Below are 12256 nucleotides of genomic sequence, written 5' to 3'. Positions count from 1 at the left end.
CAAGAAGATATGGGAAAGGAGACAAAAATGGCCTCATTTTCACAACGCAATTCTTCTTGACTGAATCAATTTTAAGAATTAAGGTATGCACATACAGGGCCTACAAACTGCCGAAGATATTCCTGTATAGAACAACACTACAAAGTGTGGCATGGATCATGAATGAATTACATCTATTTTATCCTTTATCCCCTCCTTTCGATTTCAGTGCAGAAAGCAACGACCAAAAGGAATAACCTTTAAAAGCCCCAATTTACATCCCGTTTTCTTTCAACCTAAACCAGAGCTAGTACCCGGTACAGGCCTCAGCATCGGATGACTTAGAGTCGGCCGACCAGTCCCTGGGGAATTAAACATGGCATTTGGAGCTGATGAGGAGGCTTGTATAGACGCCAAGGGCATCCTCGGTCCCAATCCTAGCATTGATTGTTGTGGCATGAAAGGCATGTGAGAATGGACTGGTTGGCTGTTGCTGTATCCGGATACGCTTGGCTGGGAAGCCGAAGATGGCATAATTTGTTGCCTATTGTTACCAGAATTATTATTGGCCATGGAAGGACCAACACCTGCTAAGTTAATGGTTGGAGCAACTCCAGCAGCACCAAACCGAGTTGATATAAGACGGGTACGTTCGGCAACCATCCTCTGCCTTGTCTTCTCCACTTGTTCACATTCTTTCATTAGATAAGTTTCCACTTCTGCAAACTGCTTTAACTTCAGCTCCAATCTCTTCAACTACAATAAGTTGTACATGAGAGAAACAGGAGTCCAAGATAAGAATACTCGTCCAACTAAATTTGAGTATGAAGTTCAAAAGAAAACAAATACACCCTGATTGCTAAGATATTAGGGGAAACTAAAGGGGCAGAACTAGTCAAAATAAGCCAAGTCACATCATCCCTATGGTCAGGAATGATTCAATATGTCACCCGTGTGGCAAAAAAAAAAAAAAATTGGTGTTGGGAGTTGTCGGCAATCTCGATCCAACTCAACATTCCTTCCGATTTCTGTCAAATTCTTTTGTGAAATTTTGTAGCTAGTTATGTCAAATGTTCAGTTATTTTGTGTTTAAATCGTGGGGTCCAATTTGACAGAATCTGGACAGAATATGAATTCAGAATGAGATTGGCAACAATTCTCACCCAGTGGTATTTTTGAATTCTTGGACACTTGGTTAACTTTGTGAACCAAACCCCACAAGGATGAGTCATATTTCAATTTAGGTGACTTTCTGAGAATGTACAGTTATCAAGGACATATGAGAATGGTAATGAAAATAAAGATATGACAGAGAGAGAGGGGGGGGGGGGGGGGGGGGGGGTATAGATGCTAGATTAATGAAAATAAAGCTGTTCAAGAGATTATATACTAAATTTACCCTGACGGGAATGGACACCTATTTATGACTTGTATTAATCAATTTACGCTGATCCAAGGGGCAAACCCATAGACATGCCAATAGAAGTTCTCTACATCTTACAAACAATGGCACACATCATATTATAAATCTTTTTTCTATAAGCTGAAATCAGGTTTTAAAACGGACCCTTTAGCCTGGTTCAAGTCTTTCTAAGATCAACTATTAATAACTAACAGCTAGAAATTAACAATAAGAAAACTATTAATAATTAAAAATAAACTAAAATTAGAAAATTGCAGTAAGCACTAGATTTACCTGATGATTTACAATATTAGCAGATAACCTCTGAATTTCCCGTTCTTCATGATCAGCAAACAATTTTGCTTTTATTGCAGCAGCAGCAAGGCCAGCTTTGGCAGCAGCTTTAACTTTTTCTGCAGGTACTGGAGTCGCCCCTGCCTCATTTTTACCCCAAGAACCTTGTCCTGCTGATTTCTCATCTGAAGTTTGATCCATGAAGAACCGTAAGTGAGAAAGGATGACAGAGGGAATGAATATGAAAAGAATATGAAAATTCAAAGGCCTACCCTTCTGCTGAACTGAATTTGCAATATTTTTATGAGCGCCACCTTGACCATGCATGCTCTCCAAGTTCATCCTACAGAGATGGAAAAAAAAAATCAGCTCTGCGAACAAAACAAAGTTTGCAATATCAATGAAGCACATACAACAATTTCAACGAAAATCTGTTAGGGGTTTCCAATGCATTTATAACAGTAGCAGTACAAGAGAACCCCTCTTTTAATGATGAGGAAGTGGGTACTTGGTAACACCGTGAAAGTGCAATTGTGAAAATCTGAATGTTCACAACTCCTAAGACTAGGAAATTATTTTGATAAAATGAACATACGAAGCCAAGTACTTAAAAATTGGTGGCACTGCAAAATAATAATCAAAGGAATTACCTATGTCCTCCTGATCCTTCCTGCAAATTACTTCCAGAAGCAGGTAAGCCATTGTCCTCAGACAACACTGCCAAGGCTGCATGGGCACAAGATGCAGCGACTCTTGGCCCAACAGAAGAGGCCAGAAAGGCAACCTACAAAAACTTTCCACAAGTTAGCTGTTTAAGAACATGAGTGAAATCAGGGGGAAACCTTTATCCCTTTTACTGAACTCTGCAATTATATCTCTAAGTAGAACTCCCTTGGCTTTAATCAGTTTAGAAAAGAATTATAAGATTATGTTAAGAGAACCTATAGTCTTGAAATCTATTTAAGAACCAATTCATCCCTCTACATCAGTTTTATCTAGAGTTCTTTTCTTGTTCTTCTTTTTTTTTTTTTTTTTTTTTTTTGTCATGTCTGAGCTTGCAGTGATAACATATCCACCCCTCAGAACCACTCTCTCAAGCATGTAAGGTAATTATTCTCAAACGAAAGCACAATAACTTTGGGTATACAACTTATGGTCCTAGTCCTTGTTCACCTTGTTGTATTATCGTGTTCTTGTATTTCAGTAACAGTGTTTTACATGTGCATAAGCTTCCAGATAAATATATGTAAATAAAGGACCATGTGCAAGATGGGGAATAGTCACCTACCAGGGACATGACTGGATTCCCAGAATTTGCAAAAGGGAAGCTGCTTTCAGAATCACCATCTTGTAGGCAGGATCCTACAAAGAAGTTTTAAAAAGAAAAGGCATAGAATGTCAAAAATAGATCACGATTACTTGAAGGATGTGAACCATAAGTAAGTAAGAACACCTGCTGAATTCCCATTTGAAGTTGAATAAAATCCGCCATGATCATCTCTATTTGACGAGTTGGATGACAGAGGCATCTTTGGAACTTCAATATTTTCCAGCAGGCCATCCTCCACAGGCAAACGTAGAAAATGAAGTATGCATTGCGCTTTTGACTTTGTACCAACATGCTCTGCAATTTCATTCCAGTTCTCATTATAGATTTCCATGGCCTCAAGCAGCAGTAGGGTTTCTTGATCAGTCCAATTTTCCCCATCTGGATCGCCATAATCTTTTGTTGAATCCACTCGTATGAAATCTATGCTTGAATGGCCCACAACATATCTTCCCTCATGGAAGCAGTCAGAGCAGAGCAGTACATCAACCTGCAGCATAGGATGCAAATTAGTTATATGGATAAACTCCATCAGTTGGGTTCAGCTCCAAGGATACTGTTTTTGTGGAAACTCATCTAAGGTCACATGTTATGTTTTGAACATATATATACACAACTCTCATCCATATTTAGGTACAGCCAAGGCTTCCAAAGGTGTTTCTTTGTATGCCACAAACAAAACTGGTGGTGGGGTATTAACTAGTGGCCGCTGAAATTAAACAGTTCTCTTGTTTGGTATACGTCCATCAGGCATCAGGAAAGACTAATCAAATTTTAAACCCTTGAGTATTAGCCAAACAACTATTTTTTAAGGAAACAATTAGACCCCTCATTATACTAAGGTACTTTTAATAATACTAAAATAACATTTTATTTTTAAGTTTTTCCACAATCCTATTTTTCTTAAATAAAGATTTGATAAAAAAAAAATCCAGATTGATCCCTCCCTCTAGGGCACAAATTATGTACTAGATGGTTATTATGTCCAAACTTGGAGCAACTTAAACTAGCATAGCATTTACAAAATCATAACTTCCACGGGCATATATGTGACAGACGTTACTAGTCAAAGATGGTAATATGGAAAGGGAAATCCAGCAGCAATTAGTAATGAGATGTTTGTGTGAATATTCATTACACAACGGTATAATGCTCAATACCAATTAATGAAAGCTAAATGGCAAATTGAGGATATTAAATTGCAATTTTAAACAGCATTTATTGCGCAACCCAACTAAACCTCATCGCATGCAGAACCACCAGGTTTTGCAAGACAGGTTCAAACAAGGGTCACAAATGCAAAGCAAAGGTCAAACTGATTCACCAGGAAATCATATTACAAGAATAGGCACATCATACTACAAAATACCATTCAGGTACAGTTTTTAGCTACTTCGATCATACCAGCACAAATTGACTCAACTTTCAGAACACTGACCATTATCTTCAGTAGCACTTTTAGACAGAAATTTCAATCATGGCTAATACAGGCAGGTAAATTTTCATGGGAAAAGTTAAAAAGTTATTGTAACTCAAGAAACTTCTTGTAGTTGGACTAGGTGTCACATCAAGATGAAAGCAACATGCCAAGGAATATTGCAGATCAAAGGAGCTGTCTAGACCACAGTTGTGCCAATTAAGACAGAAAAGTCTAGCTTCTTTACTTAACTGGGATGTCAACTGCCTGCAGTTTCACCACCTTTCAACTCTAACAGAAAAAAAGCTACCCAATTGATAAAAAAGGGACAAAGAGAAGTAACAGAACTTGAAGAGAAGTTAGAGATGTACCTCCTTCTGTGACTGATAGCATACACTGGGAAGAGAACAAGAACAATAATTGCAATGATTTTCACAGAGACGTTTTCGAATTCTGTTGTCCAAATCAGAGGTGTCATCATCGTCGTCATGACAGGACAATGACTTATAAACATCAGCTGCCTTAAGCCTACATCTGGGCTTGTCAAATTTTATCAGACTATCAATCGACTTCAACGCAGCTGATGGAACATGAATCTCACCATTTTGCTCCTCCCTTAAGTAGGAATTACCATTCCAAGGCTCAGGACTTGGTGCGGCAGCAGAGTAATTGATAATTCCCCAGTGATCAAGAAACCGAACTATTCGAGTCAAATCTTCAGTATTTAGATGGCTTGTTAATTTTGTGCAATCAGAAACTGTAAGCCTCTTCTCTGGGTTTTCCATGTACTTGGCAACAATTTCATTCCTACTTTGCATGTACATCTCAGGAGTAAACTCTGGTGATTTTCCTGAGAAAAAATGTGGCACCACCTGTCTCTCCAGTCGATGCACTGTAGCCGGTGAAAACCAATCTGCCAACAGGAAAATCCCAAACTCATAAATCCATACATCAATATACATCTCCATTAAACCACATAAAAGCATGTAAAGCAATTTGCAATAAAGGAATCTCAGAGCCTTATCACAATCCACCTCCAAGAAAAAAGAGAACAAAAGTCAAAAGTATCTTATTGTCCCCTACAGCTCATGGAAAATGATACACTCCATATAATGCAAGTCTGCAATTATCCAGAGTAAGTTGCAATTCCTTTTACACAATAGGTTCCTATAAACCCAAAATTGAATAAAGGATCTCAATGTATCCCTTTATTATAATCATTCAACTGTTGTAATGTCAATCCAGGTCATCACACAAAACAAATGACATGTGTTGACTCAGATCAGTTCAATTATAGTCACCATGACAGTTCCACATAAGTGAGTTGTACAGAAACAAGGAAGCTTTTTCAGATAAAGCAATCTTGTTAAGAGTTATTAAATATGAGATGACAAGAAAACTTTCCAGCAGCTTTCTTGCGCGTATAAAAGGAGATAATCCAAAGAACCTGTACCCTCTCTCTGATTCCACAAGGGACGAAATTACGAAATTTGCAGTGCAAGAAATGACGATGGTATTTGAATTCCTTGACTAAATTAATTTCACAAAGCCAACGGCAGTAGCTTCATAGTGTAACGAGGAGACAATCAATGCTACTTGGCAAATAGCCCCCCAAGCTCCATCCAAAGATGCAGAGCTCAAAACCAAGCTGCCACTACAAAGTAACCGCAACAAAATTTCGAAAACAACCCAAAATCAACAGCTAAACACCGAAAATTCCCGCAAATTCCACTACTTTATCAAGCAATTTTGTCACTTTCTAGCTCATGAGGTACAGTAAATGTGAGATAGAGAGACCAAGAAAGAGTAAGAATTTTATACCTGCGTGCATTGGAACCACATGAACTCTACTCCCATACCGCTTCACAACGCCGCGGCCTTCCATAATCGCCGGCGGCGTAACGACATAAGCCGAACTGGCGCCATCTGGACGGTCCTGATCCAACGACGGACAATCGGCCGGGACGGCGGACAAGGCCTGAAGCTGGCCGTGGGACACATTCTCCAACACCAGAGGACTCACCGGGCCCTTCCCGTCGCCGGCGGAGTTAATGTGGTTGGCCCGCTCGACCGCAACAAGCGCGAGAACCGAGGAGTGGGGCCTATTCACGGTGCGCAAAACGACGGGAGGGAAATCGTTGTGGCGGAGCCCACCGTCGAGGACCTCGGTCTCGTGCGGGGCGGGATCGGGTGCTGCGGCGGCGGCGCTAGGGTCGGAGTCGTCGTGGTCGAGGTCGTTGTTGTTGTTGTTGTCGTCGGCAGCGGCGGCGTCGTCGTCCTCATCGTCGTCGTCGTCGCGCGGGCGGCGGCGAATTTGGGGGTCCCGCTTTCGCTTCCTCCATTTGCCGCGCCCGTCTGTGAAAATTCAAAACATTTATGGGTCAAAATTGAAATTGGTGGAGAGTGAATTTGTAAGAAAAAAAGGGTTTTAGATTTTGAGAGTTTTACCTGAAGATGGGAAGGAAGGGGAAGCTGGCATTTTTAGGAGGGAGATTGATTTGGAGATTTGTGTGGGGAGGGGGGGGAAGACTTTGATTGGCGCAAAAAAATAGAATCGGGGGCAGAGAGAGAGAGAGAGAGTAGGGCTCCCTCTGCTCTGTCTTTCAGCTCACCTGTTTTTGCTTTGCTTTGCTTTGCTGAGCAAATCCTAGTTTTTCCTATTTTCTTCTTTTTCTTTTTCTTTCTTTTTCATGTGCTTCCATGCTTGTGAAAGCTATGGTATATATGTATGCATCATACATACGCTTACCAATTTCTTTTTCTTTTTCTTTTTTCTTTTTTTTGAGTGCATGGGTATCCATGGCACCCGGCATGCCGCATGCTTGACGCGTGCTTGCCAGAGAGACAAGAGAGTTGTTTCCAAGATGGCAAGATCTATCCAAGTAACTTGCGATACGTGTGAGTAGTCGAGAACTCGTTTGAGCTGTTTTTGTAAAGGTACACGCGTGTTTGCCGTGGAGATTATAAGTTAAATAGTTGTTTTCAGATGACAAAAAGTATCCAAGTCACTTACGAGATGTGTGACTAGTTTAAAAAGGTAAGTTAGGTCTAAAAATTTTAATGTGTTCATGAGCATTTGTCAACTGAATACTACTTTTACGATGTGTAGTAGATGAACGAGAAATTCATTTATTTTTTTAAACCTCTTTTGATATTTTAAACATAGAAATTATGGATTTGTCTGTAAAAGAAATGAACAAATTGATTGTCTGAATTTTTTACTTCAATTTGCATTAAAATAAGAGTCATTTGGAATTTCCTTGTAATAGTTTATTCTTATTCCTTTATTAATTTCCAAAATAAGATTTTTTGTTTTTAATATTTTACACTTTCTTAATTTATTACACATTGAAAAGAAATACAACCAAACAATACAAATTATAATTATTGAAAAGATTCGATCATTTCAAAGTTTCTCAAATTATGAAATTCTCATCTAAATGAAATGTTGACTTTTAAAATAATAGAATAAGAACAAACATTACATAAAACTTTAATTGACATCGAGTACAAAACACATTACATAAGTTTCTTTTAAAGATGGTCCAATGTATATCCTCCTCATAAATGTATATTATTTTCAGTTATAAAATATGCTCCATATCTAGCTCAAAAAAGTTGAGATTTGACCCTATTATTGATCTACCCTACTTGTATTCTTCTATTTTTCTTTTCTTTGAAATCTATATGGATGATTTTACATCATGACACCATGTCACCATGTAACATATAACTTGATGCAGGGGGTTTGGCCCATTGATGAAGCCCATAGGCTGCTGGGCTTAAGACCTCCTCAAATAGTATTCTACTCAGTCTTCCCCTTCCTCTTTTCCCTCTTTCTGGGATTGGAGGGAATTGCAATCCAGACCTGAAATTTTGATGCTCTCACTGAAACTGAGACCTCTCTCAACCATGAAGAAGAGACAGATCCCAATCCAATCGCCTCCATCCACCCCTCCAACCCCACAAACCCTAAGCTCCAAATCCAAAAGACCCAAAACCCTCAACCTCAAATCCCCCAAATGGGCCCCACTCAACCTCACCCAGTCCGAGCTCTCCCTGCCCCTCACCTTCCCCACCGGCCAAACCTTCCGGTGGAGACAAACCGGCCCTCTTCAGTACACCGGCGTTGTTGGGTCCCACCTGGTCTCCCTCCAGCACCTCCAAAACGGCGACGTTTCCTACTGCCTTCACCAATCCGCCACTTCCGAGTCCAATGCCGAGTCGGCTCTGCTCGATTTTCTCAACATGGGTATTTCCCTGGCCGGAATTTGGGAGGTTTTCTCGGCTTCCGATTCCAGGTTTGCCGAGCTCGCCACCCATTTGGGCGGCGCTAGAGTTCTCAGGCAGGACCCACTTGAGTGTTTGATTCAGTTCCTGTGTTCTTCAAATAACAACATTCAGAGAATTACCAAAATGGTGGACTTTGTGTCTTCACTGGGGAACCATTTGGGGTCTGTAGGAGGTTTTGAGTTCCATGAATTTCCATCCTTGGATCGCTTGGCAATGGTGTCGGAACAAGAGCTCAGAGAGGCCGGTTTCGGTTATAGGTTTGTTACTCTTCACTCTATGTAACTACATTGTGTTGTAAAGTTCATATCTTTGATAGTAAAGATTGAGACTTGGTTTTGTTGGGTTGGTGTGGATGAGCAGGGCTAAGTACTTAACTGGCACTGTGAAGGCATTGCAGTCGAAACCTGGTGGAGGTGAAGAGTGGCTTTTGTCTCTTCGGAAACTTGAACTCGAAGAGGTGATTGACGCTCTTACCACATTGCCTGGAGTTGGTCCCAAGGTGGCAGCATGTATAGCTCTTTTTTCGCTTGATCAACACAATGCCATTCCTGTTGATACACACGTGTGGAAGGTAGTGCTTTTAAAACTTGAACTTTTAACACTAACATGATATGTTGCTTTCTGTGATGATGATGTAGAATAATGATATCTAATAGGAAGTAGGCGATATAGATTTTGTTTTTGTTTTGGGGTTCTTTTGCTGTTGTATGTGTTTTAGTTTTATGTGTTGACGTGTGAATGATTTTTCCTTTTTTGGGGATTGAGTCAGATTGCTACAAGATACCTCATTCCTGAGCTAGCAGGGGCTCGTCTGACACCGAAGCTCTGTGGCCGCGTGGCGGAGGCATTTGTGAGTAAATATGGGAAATATGCTGGATGGGCTCAAACTCTGCTGTTTGTTGCTGAATTGCCTTCACAAAAAGCCCTCCTACCACCACATTTTTCAAATACCAAGGAGAGTAAATCTGCAAAAGGAAAGGGCCGTGGAGTGCAGACTGTAGCGGATGCCTCAAACAGTGAATAACAGACTTGATATCATACACGTGATAATGCAATCTGGCGCAAGACCTGGTTGAGTAGAAATTCTTGTTCTGCAATGGCAGCGGACTGGCAAGGCCTATAAATTTAAGGACCACAAATGTGAAGCTCGGTATGCACAAGGGATTTCTCAAGAATTTTGAGCTCCTTGCCAATCAGGACTCAGAAAAATGAATGATAGGGGTATCTGGACTGCTGGTTGGAAATGAGTTGCAAATTATCGTTCTTTAGGCCTCTGCTCTTTCCTTTGTTACATCACTGCTAGCCATTCTTTCTTGTGAACGCTGAACCAATATATCCATTGAAGTAGTCATATTGTTGTGGGAACCGCTAGAGTATTGATGCTTGTTGAAAACATTGTTGTAGATTTGTGTCTCACTAGGATTATTTGTATTCACTTTAGTTTTTGAATCAAGTGTGCGTTTATGTATGCGCAGATTTAATATGTGGCCTTGCTCAGACGTAGCTTCAGTTATTCTTATTTCAAATGCATAGCTCTAAGAGTTCACTGCTAAACAAATAGGTCATCGAGAAGCTTAGAAAACCATGCTCGCTAGTTTCTTCTCAAGGTTGCTTTTCCCCTTTTTTTGTTTTTCTTTCAATATCTTCCTCACGTAATAGCTACAGATTTTTCATTGGTTTTCGAAATCTGTTGTTCTATTCATTTATGAGAATACAAATATACAATATTCTGGGTTTCTATTCGTGGATCTCAGTGAGGAGAAGATAATGTCATTCTTTCTTTTTTTTTTACAAAAGAGGAGAAGATAATATCATTATACTGAGACGAATTTGAACGAGAATAACTGGTCAAGTTCGGTAACAGTGAATAGATTATTGGATGGGCTCGAGTTGCAAGGTTTATGTAACCATCCCCGTCTTTGATCTCATGATACATGAGTTATCATTTTGCTCACGAAAATTGGGGAATGTACGTTCGAATGCAAATCCATTGCAGTTTAGTTTAATTTTCAATAGATCACACAAGAAGTTATATTAGTGAGAGTAAAACTAAACTCAGGTTTGTGAGCTATTCAACTGGAAGTAGAGTATTGCCTGAGATATTACAATTTACAAATCCCATCAGATCACACCGATATCATCGCAAAATACAATAGTATTGAGGATGTAGCTCACAAATATAGATCGAGGTAAAAGTTTACCTCTAACAATGAGACTGCAAACCACGCAGTGGAACTTGATGATAGATTAGTAGGTTTGTCTTGGCCTGGTGTCCCCAAATTAAAAAATATTGGGGGTCTCGAAGGTAAATCCTCACCAAATTGATCGTGAGATATCATTAAGAAATAGAGATTCATGTTATCAACAGATATCCTACCATTATTTCTAGGATACGATTATCAGAAGTACTTGTACACTTGTAATACTTGCTTTTCTCTTCAATGCTATGCTAGATATTTTAAAGTATATGATACTAGTATTGGCATTCCATCGAATATATTTGTATAGATGCAAAAGAAATTTATTATACATTGAACTAAACGAAAGTTAACGCAAACTAAATCAAGTTTCCATGAAATACAATGCTTGCTTGAATAATAGAACATTGAACTTTAGCTCGCGCAACTTCCCTCAAGTCCTCAACAGGACTGCAATGGAGTTTACTTTGAAATGGAACGAATTGTCCCACGCATAGGTGAAACTAAAATTGTTATGCGCATAGATAGGTTGTCCACTATTGACGAGACAAGTGCTACCAGTTATGTTCAAGATTGAAGGAGATCATATCTCTTCCACAGGTTGTTACTCATCATTACGTTCCATTCTGGCTTATTTTGAACTAAATTTCCCGTCGTCGACTGTGTAATACTCGATTCATCATCTAGAGTACTATATAGACAATCGCCGGGAATACCAAAAGTATAAACACAAGATTAAGAACCAAACGCAAAATAAGAACTCTACTAAAAAGTAAGCAACATGCGATTTTGAAATCAGAAGAATGGGGACAAACTACATAACGTAAAAGTTCACCTCCCATAGTGAGACTGCAAAGGATGGCAATACAGAGAAACTTCAATATAGCTGCCATTAACGATATAGACAGATATTGCTTTCTTGCCTCAATGTTTGATGAAATAGAGGGATCACAATTTATAAGAGGTTGTGTGATGTAACAGTAAGAAATATAATTAGTGCATAATTATTTGATTACGCATATGGAAACGAATTCGTACGTACCCCATCTTTATGGAAAGATATTTGTTTAAATTTTCTTTACGTTCCCTTCTTTTTTACATTTTTGCCTGTAAAACTCGATATCTGTTGGGAACAGGAGAAAATTGAATGAACAGGAAGAGTCATTAAAACCATATGGTATATTATGAATAAAAGTGGGGAGATATTGCAGTGATGACTGGTGTCTCACCATTATTGGAAAAGGAAAAAAAAAATCACATCATGATATTGCAAGCATTTTACATAATTCGCATTGCTAAACAAAAGCATCATACTCCGGAACAGAACTACTGTTGTCTGCATTCAG

General features: G+C 39.4%; 2 protein-coding genes across 2 annotated transcripts; one reads left to right on the top strand and one right to left on the bottom strand.

Moving 5' to 3' along the window:
• Positions 1–28: 28 nt before the first annotated feature.
• LOC112170450 (SWI/SNF complex subunit SWI3C) lies at positions 29–7104 on the bottom strand. The gene is made up of 9 exons (XM_024307745.2): positions 6868–7104; positions 6241–6774; positions 4791–5332; positions 3129–3492; positions 2964–3037; positions 2326–2459; positions 1948–2018; positions 1676–1860; positions 29–735 (listed from the first exon to the last, which is right to left on the bottom strand). Exons 1-9 carry the CDS (start codon positions 6896–6898, stop codon positions 271–273), a joined length of 2400 nt encoding a protein of 799 aa, XP_024163513.1. The 5' UTR covers positions 6899–7104; the 3' UTR covers positions 29–270.
• Positions 7105–8231: 1127 nt separating this feature from the next.
• LOC112168872 (N-glycosylase/DNA lyase OGG1) lies at positions 8232–10195 on the top strand. The gene is made up of 3 exons (XM_024305795.2): positions 8232–8969; positions 9073–9283; positions 9482–10195. Exons 1-3 carry the CDS (start codon positions 8299–8301, stop codon positions 9734–9736), a joined length of 1137 nt encoding a protein of 378 aa, XP_024161563.1. The 5' UTR covers positions 8232–8298; the 3' UTR covers positions 9737–10195.
• The last annotated feature ends 2061 nt before the right edge of the window (positions 10196–12256 follow it).

The sequence above is a fragment of the Rosa chinensis genome, chromosome 6 (assembly GCF_002994745.2).
Source record: "Rosa chinensis cultivar Old Blush chromosome 6, RchiOBHm-V2, whole genome shotgun sequence".
In the NCBI taxonomy this organism is placed as follows: domain Eukaryota; kingdom Viridiplantae; phylum Streptophyta; class Magnoliopsida; order Rosales; family Rosaceae; genus Rosa; species Rosa chinensis.
The sequence above is the reverse complement of the archived record's forward strand: the minus strand, read 5'-3'. Positions and strand labels throughout refer to the sequence as shown.

What these genes read in the sequence shown, in the direction of transcription:
- LOC112170450 (XM_024307745.2), bottom strand. Translation starts at nt 6,898, where the DNA reads ATGCCAGCTTCCCCTTCCTTCCCATCTTCAG. An exon ending in TTCAAATGGGAATTCAGCAG is followed by an intron (nt 3,038 to 3,128) that starts GTGTTCTTACTT and finishes ACTTCTTTGTAG; the next exon opens with GATCCTGCCTACAAGATGGT. An exon ending in AAATTCAGTTCAGCAGAAGG is followed by an intron (nt 1,861 to 1,947) that starts GTAGGCCTTTGA and finishes ATCAAACTTCAG; the next exon opens with ATGAGAAATCAGCAGGACAA.
- LOC112168872 (XM_024305795.2), top strand. Translation starts at nt 8,299, where the DNA reads ATGCTCTCACTGAAACTGAGACCTCTCTCAACCATGAAGAAGAGACAG. An exon ending in GAGGCCGGTTTCGGTTATAG is followed by an intron (nt 8,970 to 9,072) that starts GTTTGTTACTCT and finishes GTGGATGAGCAG; the next exon opens with GGCTAAGTACTTAACTGGCA. An exon ending in TTGATACACACGTGTGGAAG is followed by an intron (nt 9,284 to 9,481) that starts GTAGTGCTTTTA and finishes GGATTGAGTCAG; the next exon opens with ATTGCTACAAGATACCTCAT.